We start from the raw sequence: 19,355 nt of genomic DNA, 5'->3' as shown, positions 1-19,355 counted from the left end.
TGCATTATTCATTTCTCACACCATGAAATTTTCAGACTCAGTGGCGGTACTATGCTATGTGGAACTATGTCGGCAGTTGTTTCCAGTGGGGGGCGGGGACTATTTATTAGATGCGCGAGTGACACATATCGGCTTATAAGTCGTTAACGAGTTTAATAGACGTTTAAGAGCACTAAAAGACCAGGCTTACCTCTTGTGTTTGTGTAATCCAGCCAATGAGTTTAACATCATGCTGTTTTTGTCTTTTAGTGTAATTATAGTCACAGCCTGGCATGCTAACGTTGCTAATGCTAATGCTGCTATTGCCAACGTCGTTAATTCAAAGGTTAAAGTTAAATCATTTCTGTTATGAATACAATTGTTTAAAGCTTAATTGCATGTAATCCCCTCCAGCAGAATCAATATTTAAAATCTACTTCCCATGTAAGGTCTCACTTCTGCCATTTTCCTCATAACACGGTGGGTTTTAATCCAGTTGATGTCAAACCAATGCAGAAATTGTGAATGCCCTATCTTCTGATATGTCACACGATGCAGTGACGACTTTACCCTGGTTATTGGTTGGGGGGGGGGGGTGTCACACAGAAATGACAAAATGTGTGTACATCAGTGTCAAACAGTGACAACATGAAGCAAGTCAAACGACCATGACAAATGATGGAAGTAGTGGATCAAATAACCTTGTAATCTATCGTTTCCATGGTGACGAATGAGGCGTTGGTGAGGGTGTGCGCTCTACCGAGAGCCTGTTCTAGTTGTCTGTGCATAACGGACAATTACGCCCTTGTCAATCATTACACCGAGGGAAGTACACACCGGGAGAGAGAGGAAGAAGAAGAGGAGGAGAAAGAGAAGTGAGGATTACTTCCTGAGTGAGGAAACTTACGGTAAAAGAAAGGAACAAACTCCACGGTGAGCGGAGCCGCCTTGTACTTCTGCCTGCTCCTCTCCACGGTGCCCAGCTGCTCCCTGAAGGCGAAACAAACGCACATGAGACGGCGTGCGACCCGAGACGACCGGAGGACTGGAGCGACGGGCCGCTCACCCGCAGGTCCGATGCCTCCAGTTGCGGTACGGGTCGTAGAGGCTCTCGCAGAACGCCAGCGCGTGACGGACGAACTCCTCGGCCTGACTCTGGTCCACCATCTCCTTCTCTTTGGTCTTACTCTTCAGCTACAGCCGGCACAGAGAAGACCCAGTGAGAGGCGTCACACTCTAATGAGAGCCTGTGGCTCTTTAGTCCCTCGGTTTGGGAAAAATTACATGTGGAACAATTTTCATTCTATTATCATCTCTCTTTTTTTTCCTTTTTCTCATTTGCATGCCTGGCTCATTTTAAAAGACTGTGCTTAAAATGGCAAAAAAAAAAAAATGCAGAAATGACTAATAAAAAATAAAGACTAAAAACTGCTAAAATTGATAAAAAAGTGAAAATTTGTTTGACAAGAAAAAAAACAACAGTCAACAATAGTCAAACAGTTAAAAATGATCAGTCAAAATGGTTAAAACAACTAAACTGGCTGAGTCAGTCAAAGTTGGCTAAAACTGCTAAAATTGAAAAAAGCAAAAAAACTAAAACAGCAAAATTAATCCCAAAATCGTAGCCATGAAGCATCATGAATGTACGTTTAGCACATACTTAACTTTATAAACTGTGTGAGCTTTTATTTTGTGGCTCCAGAAGAATTTGAAAGTGAGAGGAACGACTGAGTTTGTGCAAAAGAGGGCGGAGTCAGACCTGCTGGATGTAGAGCGTCGTCATGGTGATGATGTGATTGATGTAGGAGCAGGTGCCGATCTCCTCCACGTTGGACAGGTTCCTTTAAGACAACACACAGTTTTATTTTTCAGTCATTTCCTGCCCAGAGTCCTCCCGGATCCTGTCCTGTGTCCTGCTTCGGGCCGACCTGCAGACGACGATGAGGAACTTGAGCAGCAGCAGCGCCAGGTTCTGCTGCTCGGGCTCCAGGCCGTCCGACGCTTTTTGGACGCACTGCAGCAGCTGGTGGCGCAGCACCTGCAGGATGTTGTCCGGGAGGAGCGTCAGCACCGGGGGGACCTCCTCGGGCCTGGAGACGACGGGGAACGAAGACCAGGCTCCGTGAGACGTGGAAGAAATTCACTGGTGCGTCGACGGAGTTCTCATGGAAACACGGATTATTTTAGAACTCCAAAACAAAAGGCCACAGAGGACGCTCTATTCTGAAACCCTTCAGAGACGACGAAAAAAATCCCTTACGTGTCTTTTTTATTTGGGAGATCTGGAGCTAAGCTAAACGTTACCGATATCTCCAAATATCTTCGTGGCAGCGAGGGAAGAATAGGACCAATGGCGCCGTCGCTCACAGGAATGTCCAAACAAACAAATCTATGAATCTAAATTTTGGACGGGAAGGACAGCAATGACCCATATCAGGCCCTTGACAAAGGAGAAAAAAAACCCATCAGACCGTTTTTATGAAAATTGCCTTTAAGTGCTGATAATGGCTATTTTCGCCATTTCCAAACGAGCGAATCTAGGAATATAATTTGGGGCCAGGAACCACGTCAATGACACATATTATGCTCTTTCCAAAGAGAAACATCTGAATCTCTCTTAATTATAGTTTGTCCATCAATCCTGATTTAATTATTCCCCCCCCAAAATTTTTTAAATAAAGTCAAGACGTTTGCAATTGAAATTTAAATAAATATTTAAAAAAGTTTAATAAAAAGGTTAGAAACGTAAAATAAATGAAGTTATACAGTTACAAATAGAATGTGAATAAACACAATAGATAAATAATCTGCACAAATCTGGACCTAAAGGAGATATTCTGTACTTCTTTGTAACTTTAGAGCGGGACATGTTCTTAACATGCAGGGAATTCTTTAGAATCCATTTAACATCTAGTTTGTTCTCTTGTTAATGTGTTTATGATCTTTGCCATTTGAAAATGTATTACTTAAGTATTTGATTATTTAGTGTTACATACACTTTATCTACCGTCATACCAACGTTTGTCTTTTGAAATGTTGCTTTTGCTTTTGCGTGCGGTACCTCGAAGGCGGCTTCTCGAAATCCACGTCGAGGCATCGCTCGTAGGAGCCGATGAAGATCTCTAGCCAGAGCTTCAGGTAGTCTGGATCCCTCTGAGGAAGAAACAAGGAGTCCGTTCTTAACGTCAATCTTAAGGTGAGAGCTGAGGAGGAAGTTGGTTTAGTTCTGGGGTCCGCACCCCGACGCTCTAGAGCCTCATGTGGCTCTTCAGCTGCTCTGTAGCGGCTCTCACTATATGTCATGTTTTGGGGTTTTTTCCCAGATCATTGTTTTGCCTCTCCAGTGAAAAAAGGGGAAACTGAATCCAAACTGAAGACGACAGTGGAGGGACCAGACGCCCGAGGCAAAGGTTTTTATTGCCGGGAAGCTCCTTGTGGAGAACGGGAACGTCTCGGAGGCTCCCGCACGAGGCACCTGCCGGGGCGTGAGAGACAGGCTGCGCCGCATTTCCAGCATTCCTGGAACGCCGCCCGGAGAGAGAGAGAGAGAGCGGCGAGGTGGCACCGTGCACCGTCCACTACTCGCTCATGACTCCGGGGCGCCGATTACAAACGTGCTGATGTCACAACGCACATGACCTTCAGACTCTAATCAACGGGTCTGAGCAGCTGTGATCAGATCGACAGGCTCCGTCAAGCTGCTGCTTTGTTTTACACTCCTTCACTTTGCAGATAAAGTACCACACAATGCAAAAATACAAATATTACATTATTGTTGGGCTTAGTACACCGCTGGAAGATGACGAAGACAACAAAAGACGAACAACAAGAAGAAAACGAAGAAGAGTACTCTAGTAATCCCCGAATTAGGGACACCGGTGCCTGGGTTTTTTTTTAGGGGGGAATGTCGTCTTTCTCTGCCAGATTGGACCAAATGACAGAGGATTGTTCACCACAGGGCGTGGAACAGCCACACGTAGTGTGTAATTCTTCATAATCACCTGCTCCCGCCCGTCACACACAGAGATGTGGGTCAAGGAGGACACGAGGACAGATTACAATCGCAGTGCCCGAACGTTTTGGTGAAGCTTTAAGTCGGTGTTACGACCTGGAAAACATGGAGTGATGCAACACGAAGAACAACTGGCAGCGGAGCGGCGAACGGACTCGTCAGGAGAAGGGGATTAGATCGAGAGAGAGAGAGAGAGCGAGAGAGAGAGAGAGAGAGAGAGTTTTCTCAGGATAGCAGTGACATCTGGAGAGAGAGAGAGAGAGAGACTTCTGTGTGCGTGTCAGAAGAACCCAGCAGAAAGCAGCTTGGAGCTGTTCTCTATGAAGTCATCAGTGTGTTAGAGAGAGAGAGAGAGAGAGAGAGAGAGACACATCTGAATGGAAGAGGCCACGTGGAAATTAGAACATCCTCTTTTCGGCAGCAGCACATTGATGGTTTGGACAGTGGCAGGCGGGCGTGGGACACACCCTCTGTCCCCCCCCCCCCCACACACACACACACAGCTGGCGGGAGTGGCTCGCATGGCGTCCGCTGGATTCCGTCATGTCGAGCCGCCACACGGTGACGGTGAGGACCGACGGTCTCCTCCCTGCGGTCTCACCCGCCAATCTCTCACCCGTCTGCGACGCTGCGGACGGAGGTGTATTTATAGAGCTTCTGGTGGGCGGGGCTAAAGCCACACGGAGCTCACGTCACCGTTATTCCAGGGATATACATAGCTCGGAGGACAATCTGAATCCAGACGGTGACGGGGAGGAAGAAAGCTCCTCGACTCCAAACCCGCCGGAGGGTGAAAGAAAACTGCGGCTGCTGAGGCATGCTGGGAATTAAAACAGCTTTTCTGCAGCACACAGAGGCTTTAACAGCAGAACTGAGAAGTCTAATAAAGCCTTCACTTTCCCTGTGTGTGTGTGTGAGAGAGAGAGAGAGAGCGAGACAGACAGACAGCAACAGAGAGTGAGACAGCAACAGAGAGTGAGACAGCAACAGAGTGAGAGACAGACAGAGACAGCAACAAAGTGAGAGACAGTGAGAGACAGCAACAGAGAGTCAGAGATAGAGAGAGACAGCAAGAGTGAGAGACCGAGAGAGACAGAGAGACAGCAACAGAGACAGAAAGACAACCACAGAGAGAGAGAGACAGCGAGAGAGACAGAGAGATTAGATCCTCCACTTTCCCCGGCTCGCTGCAGTGAAGCGGCGTGTTGTTGTCGCCCCACAAGCAGCGGCGGCGGCGAGTCGCCGGAGGACGACAGACCGCCACCGACCAATGACGGGCCGGCCGGGAGGATCTCTGGTTACGTAACGGTGTTACAGCCGCCGTCCGTGACCCGGCGTCAGGCCTCGGCGAGCCGGAGTCTGACACGTTCACCCAGAACCTTTTCACCACACCACCGCCATGGGTCAGTATGGTGGTAAAGTTACCATTCTGCTCCCACAGCCGGTCAGTGCACCGTGACATCACTGATCCCTCGGCAGGAATCTGCCAAGACAGCTGCAAACAAACACTGAGGAAAATGTAGGAAGCAGCGCTGCGCAAGCTTGATGGTCAAAACACCGTTTTCACTGTTTTCCATGAAGCAAAATGTGTCTGGAGCCGTAAAATAGTGCTTCACTTACAAAAATAACGTCGCACTAATGAAGTGTCACACGTACGATTGACATATTTGGTTACTTTTTTAGCTGTCGTGGCCATTTTAGCCCTTTAATTGCGTTTTTTTCCTTTTTGTCTTTTTAATACTTTTGTCCTTAAACCTCTTTTTTTCGAATCCTTTGAATTTTGTTTTGTTTTTTCTCTTTTCCTTTCGATCTTTTTTGTCACATTCTATTTCTCCTTTTTTCAACTTTCTACCTTGTGTTTTTCCTCTTTTTTTAAAAGTCTTTTTTCCTTCTATTCCATTTTCCTTTTTGACTCATTTTTTTTCTTCCTTTTTGAAAACCAGTGTGGAACGGAAATAAAATCCAAATGAAAACAAGCATTTATTTCCATGACACATGGGGCCACAGGTTGCGGATCTCTGGTATAGAGTGACAGAGTTCTCGGCACACCTCCTCCAGCAGGAGGAAGTGACCGACGATCAGCTGGAGGATAAGAAATCAGCTGATGACTTGACAAACCGGACGAGCCGGTTCTTCCTTTGTATCGTACAAAGCTTGGACAGACAACAGCGCCAACCTCGCCTGGAAATCAGTAAACAAAGAGACGGTCCTCGTCCGGTTTAGGTCACATGGGGACAACGTATCTAACAGAACCTTAACACGCAGTGTGGAGACTCTCCATTTTTTTTTTTTGTTTGGGCTCTTTGTTTAAACCAGAATCGCCCACAAGGGGGCGTCGCCCCAAAACGAGAGGTTTTGATTGTCGTCAACACAGGAGGCTGATATCATAGAACCACCTCTGCTAATTTTAGCCGATAACCTTTAGCGACTACCCGCTAATGGCTAAGTGCTAACGGGACGAGTATAAACAATTTCCTCAGAAGTACGGACTTGCAAGTACTTTCTCGGAAGTACGGACTTCCGGAAATTTCTCACGAAATGGCCATTATGGTTAATTTGGCTTCCCAAGTCCACACAAGTCCGTTCTCGATCTGTCCTCGATAAAGTGGGCGGAGCGAGAAAACATCCAGGTATTTTATGCAGAATCAGCGAGATGCATACGTTGAATTCGATCAGCACTTGGTCTCTGGCTGATGACGTTTCACAAGTACGGCAGAATGCAAGTACCGACAATGTACACATATTGAGAAACGACTATAGTTTATACTAGTCACACCCGCGGCTAACGCGAGGGGCTAGCCACTAGCACACTAGTATTAACGTTGAATCCTAGAAGATATACAAATGTTCATGTTAAATCACCGGGGTATGCTGCTCTGCAGCGTGGATGTTTTATTTTGAGTGCGAGCAAAGGAATACTATACGACCCCGATGCTATCGCTATGTTTGATGTGCGCCTAACATCCGTTCCAGTTAAAATCTCTCATGCAATCTCGTGAGAGGAAGTCGCGGATTGAAAGAAGGTCAGAACGAGCTCCATGTTGGATTTTTTTTTCCTAATAAAATTGATTTAAGGGAGACTGGACACGTGAGAATACCAGCCGTGACTCCTTTAAATGCATCTCTAACGACGGGCCGGTGGACTCTGGCTCGGAGCCAGCGCGTAGCGAAACCGTCCTCGCAGCAAAACGCTCCGTCAACACAACCACACGGCGAGAAAACGCTGTTCGCCGAACCCTCTGTCGAGAAAGCCCCGCTGGTATTAAACTCCTCGGAGAGAGGATTACTTGATGGTAGATGTAAACAGAAACATCCTTACAGTAGTGTGTGTGTGTGTGTGTGTTACGGTGAGGGATTATCGTGTGTGTGTGTGTGTGCAGCCTGGCTCACGTGGGGAGTGGCTCAGGCCCGTTTTGATCGGAGGCCAGGACGCCGCGTGTGCTTTATCGCCAAACAAATTAAATGTAGCCGGCAGCCTGAGTGCGAGAGGTACCGTCTTCTACTCAGCAGTTGTTCATTCAAGAAATGTGTGTGTGTGTGTGTATAAGGTGGAAGACCAGAGCAAGAAAAGCCCCGGTTTGAGCCCAGGTGGGAGTGCTTTATTTACATTGTGTGGCTTTTCTTCAGTTAAAAACAGACAAAACAGCTTTTAGCAGTAAATCCTGTTCAAACCCAAGTTCAATGACGATTTTGCTTTTAAAGGAGTCGTCAGCCGGTGATGTCACATATCCAGTCTCCTTCAAATGGTCTTGAAATCAATTCTCAGAACGTATTAGCAAAAAATATATAAAAGAATCAAACATGAAGCTTGGTGTGACACTTTTCCATGCAGGAGTATATGTGAGATTTTGACTGGTATGACGATGGGGTTCAAAGTTCACCCGCTGGTAACGGCTAGAATCACAGCATAGCGGGAAAATTGAAAAAAAAAAAAAGAAGGGAAAACATGTGAGAAACTAGAAAAACAAAACACTGAAAAAAAAGTAGGAAAATTGGGGAAAAAAGCAGGGAAAAGTCTGGAAAAAAAACTGAAAAAAAGGATGGAAAACTAAACAAAAAACTGAAAAAAGGGGAAAACTGGGAAAAAAAACCTTGCAAATCACATGGAGGTCAAAGTTCATACGCTACTAACATTGTGAACTGCCGCATAGTGGGAAGACTGGGGAAAACGCAGGGAAAATATCTGGAAATATCATGGAGAAAGTCAGGGAAAAAACACGGAAGAAAAAAAATAAAAACCTGACAAAAAAGAAATAAGCACGGAAAAATGTGGAAAAATCTGAAAAACTAAAAATTCGGATTGAGGTCACGACCTTAAAACAAGGCTAACCGCTAGCTGCGACTAACCGGGACTAGCGTTTAGCTGTAGCTAACCGCTTACCGGTTACCAACAGCTTAACGCTGAAATTACCGAGGTCGGTTTATGATATCAGCCTCCTGTGTTGACAACAATCAAAGCCTTGCGTTTTGGGGTGGCGCCCCCTTGTGGGCGATTCTGGTTTGAACAAAAGAGCCTAAAAAAAACTAGACAAAGTCTCTCACTTTCAAACTCCAGATCTTCAGTTTCAACTGACGTAAATAAAACAACACATTTTAACGAGGGAACGTGGGATTTCCACATCATGACTCCTTTAAATCTTTTTCTTTAGTTGGGACAGGCACAACAAAAGACGACAAATTCCAAAGGCATCTGAGGACAATTGAGACTGATGCTCGACAACATTCTGCACATATTTCAAGACTGTCTCACGTTGAACGTTACGGAGTTCGCTGCAGAAACCAGGACTCAAACAATTGTTTTTCCTTCCCTGTCAGATTCCTGAAGTTAGCAGCTGATGCAACACGGCGGTAACGTGCTCCTGGTATCGTTTCCATGCAGCATGAATACAGAAGATGGAGGGACGTCATCCCAAAACATAATCGCCTTCAGATTGAATGTGAAAAGACCAGTGGGTCACACTGACTTCTAACTAGTTTCACACTTGATTAGACTGTGAGCGGGCGGTGGGACTGTGAGGAGACTGTGAGCGGGCGGTGGGACTGTGAGGAGACTGTGAGCGGGCAGTGGGACTGTGAGGAGACTGTGAGCGGGCGGTGGGACTGTGAGGAGACTGTGAGCGGGCGGTGGGACTGTGATTAGACTGTGAGCGGGCGGTGGGACTGTGAGGAGACTGTGAGCGGGCGGTGGGACTGTGAGGAGACTGTGAGCGGGCGGTGGGACTGTGATTAGACTGTGAGCGGGCGGTGGGACTGTGAGGAGACTGTGAGCGGGCGGTGGGACTGTGAGGAGACTGTGAGCGGGCGGTGGGACTGTGAGGAGACTGTGAGCGGGCGGTGGGACTGTGAGGCGACTGTGAGGAGACTGTGAGCGGGCAGTGGGACTGTGAGGGAGTGTGAGGAGACTGTGAGCAGGCGGTGGGACTGTGAGGGAATGTGAGGAGACTGTGAGCGGGCAGTGGGACTGTGAGGGAGTGTGAGGAGACTGTGAGCGGGCAGTGGGACTGTGAGGGAGTGTGAGGAGACTGTGAGCGGGCGGTGGGACTGTGGGGGACTGTGAGGGACTGTGAGGAGACTGTGAGCGGGCGGTGGGACTGTGAGGAGACTGTTAGCGGGCGGTGGGACTGTGAGGAGACTGTGAGCGGGCGGTGGGACTGTGAGGAGACTGTGAGCGGGCGGTGGGACTATGAGGGAGTGTGAGGAGACTGAGCGGGCGGTGGGACTGCGGTGGAACTGTGAGCGAGCGGTGGGAGTGTGAGGGGACTGTGAGCGGGCGGTGGGAGTGTGAGGAGACTGTGAGCGGGCGGTGGGACTATGAGGGAGTGTGAGGAGACTGAGCGGGCGGTGGGACTGCGGTGGAACTGTGAGCGAGCGGTGGGAGTGTGAGGGGACTGTGAGCGGGCGGTGGGAGTGTGAGCAGGCAGTGGGAGTGTGAGCGGGCGGTGGGAGTGTGAAGGGACTGTGAGGGGACTGTGATCGGGCGGTGGAAGCGTGAGCGGGTGGTGGGAGTGTGAGGGGACTGTTATCGGGCGGTGGGAGTGAGTGTGAGCGGGTGGTGGAAGTGTGAGCAGGCGGTGGACTCAGTCTCTTACCTTGGTGCAGTAGAGCATCCAGACCTCGTACAGCCTCTCTTTGGACGCCATGGTGCCCAGTGAGGTGGACACAGGTCACTTCCCTGGGGGCTTCATGTCCACTGCGTCTCCTCCAGAGTTTAGCATCACGACGGTGGGACGAGACTGTTCTTATTGTTGTTTCTTATCAACCCATGTGCAGTCCAGGGGGAGCAGGAACACCAGGGCCTCCTCTTCTCGCAGGGATTCCCACTGTCAACACACACATTCACAAATCATGGAGGCGGTGGGAACAAATGGCGACTCCACTTTGAGCCGCCGAGGCTCCAGGCGGACCCGTTTCAGCAGAGCACCACTGACGAAGACCTCCATGCACCAACCGAGCCGCGACCGGACGCTCTCATCCCGTTACAGTCGGTGTTTCTCGGTTATCTCCTCTCGTCGACCTTACCTAGCCTCGAGCTAGCTGTCAATAAAAAAAAAACAAAAAACCTATTTCTCCTTTAAAGCCGCTTTTTTCTGCTCCTCCTCCTCATGTGACAGAGCCGCCGCGTCCGCGCGAGCCCGTCCCACTTCCCCGCAGCCCCGGTGGAAACCGTCCAGAAGCAATAAAGAGGTGATTATTGAGGAGAAAGCCGTCGATAAGTTGGGGGAGAGAAAGACCACTCACCTGGTGAAGGGACCAACTGTCACTGCTGGAGTCAAGCTCACGGCAATACGTCATCCAACGCACGGATTGTTCCACCGGTCAGTGGGAGACCCTTCAAAATAAGAGTGGGTGAAAGTCAATCGAAGGGGGAGTGGAGAAGGAAAACGAGGGGAAAAAAGGATGTAAGAAGAAAAAGAAAAAACGAAAGAAAGAAAGGAGAATGATAAAAAGGTTTTTTTCTTTAAACACACACCCCTGAAATTTATTATACATTTTTTTTCATACCTAGTTTTATTTTTGTGCGTTTTCATCGCTCTGTATTTTTTACTGACCAGATTTCCATTTTATTTTTGTGCTTTTAGTGCTGTGAAGCACCTTGTGATGTTTACAAAGGAATATGCTTTATAAATACTAGTGTAGTAATGGTGAAAAAAGAGGATTAATAATAATAATAATAATAATAATGATAGTAACTACAATGTGCACAAACTGCTTTGACAGTTAAAAAAGTGGTCTGAAGCCTTCCTTTCTTTTCCTTTGTTGCCTTTTTCTTTCATCAATTTTGCCTTCCAACATGTCATACCTTTGGAAAAAAAGAAGTGTAGCTCGCCTTTTTCATTCTGACTTTTATTCTGGTAGGTGATCCGGGAACACGCTACACAACATCAATGACACACAATAAACACAGATAAAGAGGGAGAAACACGTCCAGATTTAAACCTCTAAAGTGTTTCTCGTGAGTGTTTATAGTCGTAAGAGAAGTTTTGTCAGATCGTTTATAGTGACATGTCCTAGAAGACTCGTTATCACGCTTGGACGTCTGTGCGACAGTGTTTCCTGCTTTACGTTGTCGATGTGGACCTCTGTGGTTGCTAAGATCTGGTTGCTAAAGGTTGCTTTGATGTGACGCCGCCATCTGGTGGCCAAAGTTAGAATAGCAGCACAATGGGTAAACCGAATAAACTTGGAAAAACCTTGAAAAAAGCATGGAAAAAAGAGGTAAAAACAGGAAAATAAAAGGAATTTTTTTTTTTAAATGCAGATAATAACCGGGAATAAACGGGGAAATTCTTTAAGAACCATGGAAAAGACGGAAAAAATGAAAAAAGCAGGGAATAAACAGGGAGAAAAACAGGAACAAAAATTGAGAGCAGGGAAAAACAGGGTGACAACTGAAAAAAAACCAGGAAGTCAATTGGAAATAAACTGAGAAAAACTTTCATAAAAATGGGGAAAAAACACCCAAAGTGGGGAAAAGGGAAGAAAGCCGAAACATAACTGAAGAAAGTTGGTCACCATAAAGGCAGACTGGGAGGAAAAAAACAATAAAACTGGGAAAAAGATCAAGAACAAAACTGGGATACATATTAAAAAGCAGGTGAACATTTTTTAAAATTAAGACACAGAAAAGGCAGACGTGGTTTACAAATGACTTTTTTATTATATATATATATATATATATACATACATGTTTGAGGACTAAAATGTAACTAGATAAGGCTCATACAGCTTTGGGGTTGATATGTACTGCAGATCACAGTTCAGACACTTCATCACACTTCCACAAAGTTCACTGGACTCCGGACGAGGAACACCAAGGCCTTGCTGGAGATCATCACGGCGTTAAAAACATTTTCTTAAATTCACGTTCGCTTGCTCCTGTTCGGTCCCAAATCAAATGTATCATTGGGGGGGGGGGGGGATTACACGGATTACAGGTCGTTTTATCAGCTGAGGCACAAACAAAATACTGCAGAGTTTATTTAAAACATTGTCAAATGTTCGTATTATATTTTTAGAGGTCATATGTGACATAGTATGGAAAACTTTAGAAAGAAAAAAAGGGAACAAAGAGGAAAGGAAAAAAGAAAAACGAGAAAGATAAAATTTTTAAAAAGAAATATATGTATATATATATATATATATATATATATATATATATATATATATATATATATGTTGTTTATCTATTCACAGTTTGAAGATAGAACAACACTTGAAAGGAAACAATCCACCCTCACATTATACTTACCAACCTCTGATATCAGAGCTTTGGCTCAGGCTAATCTCATTATTGTGGACATTTATTATCCAATAATCCAGCACTTCAAAACAAAAGGCTCAGTGTCCATCGGAAATAAAAGCACAGTAGACGTTGGCCTCGTTGACGTGATTGTCTCTTATTTTGGCGGGCGGGGGTTAGGAGAAGTCCCACAAGGCTTCGGGGGAGGCGGAGCTGGCGGAGGGGCCGGGCGGCGTGGACACTGGCGGGTCCTCGGGGCTGGACAGCGGCACGGCGGGATACATGAGGCTGAGGAAGGAGTCTCTGGCGTGACGCTTCACCTGGACGGGAGCAGAGAGAGTCAACGGCTCGATTGGCGGCGAACTGATAACTGTCATGACTGGAAAAAAGAAACAAGGGGGGGAAAAGAAGACAGAAGAAAAAGGGTAAAAAGAAGAAAGGAAAAGGCAGATAAGGAAAAAAGAGAAGAAGAAAGAAAAAAGGAAAAGACGATGGGGAAAAAGAAGAAAGAAAAAAGGAAAGGAAAAGGACAATAAGGAAAAAAGAGAAAAGGGGGGAAGAAGAAAGAAAAACGAAGGGAGAAAAAAGGGTAAACTGAAGAAAGGAAAGGAAAAAGAAAGAAAAAAGGAAAAAACGATAGAAAAAAAACAAATAAAGGAAAAAATATAATAAAATACCGAATAAAGAAAATAAGGAAAAAAGAAGAAAGGAAAAAGACAATAAGGAAAAAAAGATGAGGAAAAGAAAGAAAAAGGAGAAAAAAAGAAGGAAAAAGAGAAAAAGGAAAAGAGATCAATCAATCCCACCTGTTTGAAGAAGGTGTGAGTCAGCAGTTCGGTGGCTGACGGTCTGCAGAAGACAACCAGAGTTTAACCAGCGTTCCTACGTCACATGAAAACCCTCACAGTGCTTCACCCGACCTGCGCTCCGGCTGCTGCTGCAGACACAGCTGCACCAGGCTGTGCAGGGTGGCCGAGTGGTTTTTGGGGGCGGGGCTCTGGGGCCGCTCGGCGGGCGGGGCGGTGGCGCTGTGCGTCAGGCTGCCCGTGGCCACGCTCTCCCCGATGCCCGAGTCCACGCCGGACCGGGACACCTTGAGCCCGCCCAGCTCGCCCAGGGGGAAGGGCGCCACGTCCAGGAGGCAGCAGTGGGAACCGCGCAGCTTCTGGAGCAGCATCTGAACCAGGGAACATCAAACCGTTGAGGAGAGGAACAGTTTCACATATTCTGAGCTCCAGAGGCACACGATGTGCAACCAAAACAATGAGTGACACTGAAAAAAGAACTGTTTTGTTCATTTTACACTCGTGACACGACTTAAAATACAATCTAGTCTTAAATGTGGACCTTCATGTTGGACTACAAAGGCCCTGCCTCTCCGTCATACAACAAAACATTTCAGTAACCTTGCACAGTGAGGCTGTGCCACAGTATTTTGTGTAGTAAAGTTGTTAACGAAGTTAAATCATAGATCTATGTGATGTAGAGTCGGGATTAGACCTGCGTGGGCGGCATGTCCTGGAACGGCACCCGGCCGCTGACCAGCTCGCAGGCGACGATGCCCAGGCTGTAGATGTCGGACTTGACTCCGTAGCCGTGCAGGTCCTACTGATGGAGAAGACCACAGGGAGAGGGGAGAGGCGGCGTGAGGAGGCGGACTGGAAACGGGGCGGCCCGGGTTCTGGTAAGTCCTGACCTGTCGCAGCAGCTCGGGGCTGAGCCACGGCAGCAGCGAGGGGCTGTGGTGCGGCATGTCGAACACGGCCCTCATCCTCTTGCCCTCGCGCATCATGCTGTAGACGCTGTGGAGCCCCGAGAGGTAGACGCGGCCTTCGGCGGACAGCAGGATGTGGCTGGCCTTCACCCCGCTGACCAAGAACAAACATCGTTAAAGCTGCAAGCAGCCTTGAGCGGGTCGGTCGTTACATGTACGTCATCAGGGTCAAAATCTGATCAAACGTGTGAAATGTGGGGCCGGTCGGAGTATGTACGGGTTATGCAGACCCTACTTCCTGTTACCAGCAGGTGGCGCTGGTGGTAAGAAGCCACACCTCATAGCTGGAGGTGAAACGTGATGCGGGGGCTTAATTTTCAAGATTTTTGCAGGTGGCGCTGTTGAGGCATTTTGCCACTCGCATATGTATTTCCCTCCCAAATATTTTTTTTTTTTCAAACTCAAAATTGGAAAAGAGTCCAGCTGGTCTCACGCTGACCGGTGCACGTAGCCCGTCCGGTGCAGGTACTCCAAAGCCTTCAGGACGCCGGACAGCAGGTACGCGATCAGAGACTCGCTCATCCCGTCGGGGAAGTGCGTCCTCAGCAAGGTGTCAGCCGATCCTGCGGGGAGACGGAATCGGAACGTCTGAGCATCAAGAACCTCTCCGGACATCTCACGACAACTCTCACGGGTTCTGACCGTAGGCCATGAGCGGGGAGAGGACCCAGAGCTGGCAGCGGGAGCTGAACACCAGGCGGGACGTCAGCAGGTTGGCGTGGCGGAGGAGGCGGGACAGCAGGACCTCGTTCTGGAGAGCGAGAGAGACGCAGAATGAGCGAGAGGCTCCAGGAACCACCTGAAGAAGGTCGGGGGGGGCGTGAGCTCACCATGAGCTGCAGCAGCTCCTCCTCCATGCACTCGTCCAGGTTGGTCTGCTTGGCCGCCACCAGCTGCCCCGTGGGGATGTGGCGCGCCATGTGCACCTGGCTCAGGTTGTTAAAGCCCCGCCCTGCAAGGCAGCGGGTCCCTTTTATATCACATTGAACATCTGGAACGTCTGAGAACGGACTGCTGTGGCGGTCTTACCCAGCTCAGACAGCAGCTGGTAGTGCTCCGGCTCCGCCGACAGACCCGTCACGTCATCCCCGCCCGCCGGGCCTTGGAGGGTGTACTCAGAACCGTCACAGCTCTGCAGGGGAGACGCAAAGCTTCTCATCCAGCAACTAAAAAGTAAAGCCTCATTTCCACCGTGCAGTATGAGTCAATATGGTATGGTACAGTATGGTAAGGCAAAGCGCACCCAGAACCACATCTGCTGCGTGTTTCCACCACAGACAGTTCGGTTCAAATGTAGGCGGGGTTGTGAACGGTTCCGTAGCAATATGACGTCATTATGCAAACATTGTAATGGTTGGGTGCAGTTCTTTTGGTACTGTCCACAACTTTTGACACAAAAACGTACTGTGCTGCACCATACTGTCCCGTAAGGTCCTGTCCCGTCTCATACCGTCCCTTCCCTTACTGTACCGTACGGTCTCGTCCTGTACCATCCCCTACCGTCCCGTACCGTACCGTCCGGTCTCGTCCCATACTGTCCTGTACCGTCCCTTACAATACAATCTCATTGCGTACTGTCCCACACCGTCCTGTACCATACTGTCTCGTCCCACACCGTCCTGTACCATACCGTCTCGTCCCATACTGTCCTGTACTGTCCCTGACCATACAATCTCATTGCGTACTGTCCCATACCGTCCCGTACCGTCCGGTCTCGTCCGGTCTCGTCCCATACTGTCCTGTACCGTCCCTTACCATACAATCTCATTGCGTACTGTCCCATACCGTCCCGTACCGTCCGGTCTCGTCCCATACTGTCCTGTACCGTCCCTTACCATACAATCTCATTGCGTACTGTCCCATACCGTCCTGTACCATACTGTCTCGTCCCATACTGTCTCGTCCCATAATGTACTGGCACATACTTTGCAGTGGAAGCGAGGACTAATTCTGCGCTCAGAGGGAAAGATATCGTAAAATGAAGCTTGAAACTAGTCTGAAATCAAACCTGTATAACTTCCACACACACTGTCCCCACACTGATCCACTTCCTGTCTTTTGTGACACATCGTTCAGTGTGAAAGTGACCGAGACACTGAGCAGCACAGACGGGGGAGAGAGGGAGGGAGGGAGGGAGGGAGGGAGCTTGGCTGCATACACTTTTGGGAATAATGTTTATTTAAAGTGCCTTTGCAGCCGTCCAACCTCACACTTTTGCAGTACATTCATCAATATATATTACATTAATAATACATATCTAATATGAAGGACTGCTTTGGAGGCGTCAGCCAATAATGGAACTACTGCATTATTGGCTTCAATACATTGAAAATGGTCGAAATTATTATTGGCTGCTTTATTTGATTTAAATTGGCCAAACTCATTGGTTGGTTGAGGCAGTTTAACCTCAATATTTCATTAAAAGTGGCAGCCATTAATCCCATCACATGTTTCAGTGGCGTCTCACTGCTTCACACTGCAGTGTGTGAAGCAGCTGCGGATGAAGATAGATGACTGATGATGATGATGATGAGGGCGATGGAGGAAGCATCAGCGAGATGCTACTGACCAGGAAGGGGTGGCTGGTGTCCTCGTAGCGCTCCTCTATGTCCATGGGCTGGACCTGAGCGTGGGAGATGCAGGAACAGTCCTGGTGGGGGGGGGGGGGGGTGATGTGGTTCATGAGGAGTGATGATTAGAGGAAACAAGCCGAGGGAGAGATGTGTCCCAATGAGCAGCTATTGACTTCAACATACATCTTCACCTGAAATAATCTTATCATATAAATACACATTTTTCTTTTCATTTTTCATTAATTTCCACCCCATGCTGATTTTCATAAAATCTCCAGATAAATAAGGCAATACAGCCAAAACAGCCAGGATAGCTAAAACTGCAAAAAACTGATAAAAAAAATAAAGAAAACAATTTATAAAAAATGAAAAAAAAGAAAAAGAAAAAATACAGGAGAACACTGGCAAACTGGAATGATCAAATTTTTTTCAAAAAAATTAAGAACAAATAAGACGTGAAAAAAATGGGGACAAAATGAAGAAAACAAGAAAAAGTAAGAAAAATAAAGAATAAAGGGGAACAATTAAGAAGAAGAAGAACTAGGTATAAAGTTGAAAAAATAAGAAAAAAATAAAGAAAAATGGAAAAAAGAGGAGAGAAATAATGAAGAAAAAAGGGGGAAATGAAGAAAGAATAATTAAAAAAGAAAACATGAAGAAAAAGAAAGAATAATGAAGAAAAAATTTGAAACAATTAAAAATTGGGGGAAAAAAAAGAAAATTAGCCAGTGCGACTAAAGCTGCTCTCACACTGGGAAATGCACAGCGACTATAAATAGTTAAACAGCTAAAGCGGCTAAAATGCAAAAAACAACTCTTTTGGTCAATTAACCACCGTCGAACTGAGCCCTGACAGGATCAGATGGATAATAAACATTTAATACATTTAAATTCTACTAAACAGCTCCTTTTAGTTAGATTGTTTGGCGACAGCATTGTACAGTCGTTGAAATATAATATAATAGTGAAATAGTAAAAGTTTTGTAGCGTTTGTATCTTCAATAAATGAGAACTATGTCTTCCAACAGAGCTATAAAAACAATTATTTAAATGTCTGAGACATGCAGTTTCACTTATGTTTTTGCATCATTGGCTTCAGTTGTTACATTTTTAAATATTTTATTTTTAATGATACTTCACTCTTTATTACAATGTTGGAAAAATGTTATTAATATAAATAGATATTGTATTACACTACGAGCAAGTTATTACATTATTGGATGTATTACGTTTTAAATGGGTAAAATTATGAGATTAATAGAAGGCCTCCTTATGAGATGTTTTGTGAGTAAATCTTTTGATTGAAGCACAAAACACACACACACACACACACACACACACACACACACACACACACACACACACACACACACACACACACAGACTTACCAAGAAAGACATGGAGTCCTTTTGATGATAAAATCCCCGACACCAGCATTAAATCTCTCACACACTCCTGCAGAGAGAGAGAAACAGAGTGGATTGTCTCACACACACACACACAAACACACACACACACACACGCACGCACGCACACGCACGCACGCACGCACGCACACACACACACACACACACACACACACACAAAATGCATGCAACACACATCGTATCACAACACAGGCACACACACATCAAATGTGCAACACACACACATCACATATGCAACACACACGCGCACACATCCACAATATTAAATATGCAACACACACACACACACACATCCATTCATAAATCTGTTTACCTTCACGCATCAGCAGCTGATGTCGAGGTCACCCTGCGCACTCCACGTCATGTGGATGAGGACATACGGGTGTGATTTAACTCCACCGCTTCTTTAAAGACCAAACCATACAGATTCTGCAGATTCCGTGGAGTTTCTCCCCAGTTTTTAATAAAATGATCTCCACATAAGCAAAACAAGGCGCCTACCTCCACTCGACGGCACGTCTCTCCTTTCTTCGACCTAAACACGCTTAAAATACGATTTCGATGCCGGTGTTCTCCACGACATTCGCCCACAAGCACCTATATTTTTGGATTTTTTCGATGAAAAGAGCAAACTCACCTCTTTTTAAAAGAAGAACGGCAGGTTTTGCTCGCGAAACACTTTTTAATTTAATACAGATTCCAGGCGCGTGTTTTTTACGTCAACGACCCTGTCCCTCAGTTTAAGGAACCCTACTACGAAGACGCCTGAGCCCGCCCATTGCTCAACTCTGATTGGTCAATACTTGCTGTCAAGAAACTTGATGAACCAATTAGAATCGAGAGTAGGGT

At 46.7% G+C, this 19,355-nt stretch overlaps 2 protein-coding genes across 4 annotated transcripts in view; both read right to left on the bottom strand.

Annotated features, from left to right (window-relative positions):
* The window catches only part of nbeal1 (neurobeachin-like 1), a 38,521-nt gene extending 27,745 nt beyond the window's left edge, over positions 1 to 10,776 (bottom strand). Inside the window, exons 1-7 of one of the 2 annotated variants that reach the window (XM_080493225.1) lie at positions 10,730 to 10,776; positions 10,081 to 10,311; positions 3,041 to 3,132; positions 1,908 to 2,069; positions 1,739 to 1,820; positions 1,046 to 1,173; positions 887 to 969 (exon numbers count right to left, since the gene is read on the bottom strand). In XM_080493225.1, coding sequence (XP_080349351.1) covers positions 887 to 969; positions 1,046 to 1,173; positions 1,739 to 1,820; positions 1,908 to 2,069; positions 3,041 to 3,132; positions 10,081 to 10,131 — 598 coding nt within the window. In that variant the 5' untranslated portion in view covers positions 10,132 to 10,311; positions 10,730 to 10,776. Of the gene's footprint in view, positions 1 to 886; positions 970 to 1,045; positions 1,174 to 1,738; positions 1,821 to 1,907; positions 2,070 to 3,040; positions 3,133 to 10,080; positions 10,356 to 10,729 lie in introns of those variants that run through there. The other variant, XM_080493226.1, reaches the window with a different exon arrangement.
* A 1,998-nt stretch (positions 10,777 to 12,774) lies between these two features.
* On the bottom strand, positions 12,775 to 19,241 carry stradb (STE20 related adaptor beta). Of its 2 annotated transcripts, XM_080493122.1 has the most exons (13): positions 19,008 to 19,236; positions 18,820 to 18,910; positions 18,468 to 18,534; positions 17,075 to 17,155; positions 15,535 to 15,637; positions 15,336 to 15,457; positions 15,148 to 15,256; positions 14,945 to 15,068; positions 14,428 to 14,599; positions 14,232 to 14,336; positions 13,652 to 13,908; positions 13,538 to 13,580; positions 12,775 to 13,051 (listed from the first exon to the last, which is right to left on the bottom strand). In XM_080493122.1, the coding sequence occupies exons 3-13, from the start codon at positions 18,477 to 18,479 to the stop codon at positions 12,908 to 12,910; spliced, it is 1,272 nt and encodes a 423-aa protein (XP_080349248.1). In that variant the 5' UTR covers positions 18,480 to 18,534; positions 18,820 to 18,910; positions 19,008 to 19,236; the 3' UTR covers positions 12,775 to 12,907. The 2 variants fall into 2 exon arrangements, with proteins under 2 accessions (XP_080349248.1, XP_080349247.1); XM_080493121.1 differs by having other exon boundaries at positions 18,820 to 19,241.
* Positions 19,242 to 19,355: the final 114 nt, after the last annotated feature.

The sequence above is a fragment of the Lipophrys pholis genome (assembly GCF_963383615.2).
Source record: "Lipophrys pholis genome assembly, chromosome: 23".
Classification (NCBI taxonomy): Eukaryota; Metazoa; Chordata; class Actinopteri; order Blenniiformes; family Blenniidae; genus Lipophrys; species Lipophrys pholis.
The sequence above is the reverse complement of the archived record's forward strand: the minus strand, read 5'-3'. Positions and strand labels throughout refer to the sequence as shown.

Excerpts from the sequence above, each read along its gene's own strand:
- stradb (XM_080493121.1), bottom strand. Across the intron at positions 15,638-17,074 it reads ACACCAGCCACCCCTTCCTG|AGCTGTGACGGTTCTGAGTA; the intron begins GTCAGTAGCATC and ends TCTCCCCTGCAG. Across the intron at positions 13,581-13,651 it reads CAGCAGCAGCCGGAGCGCAG|ACCGTCAGCCACCGAACTGC; the intron begins GTCGGGTGAAGC and ends TGTCTTCTGCAG.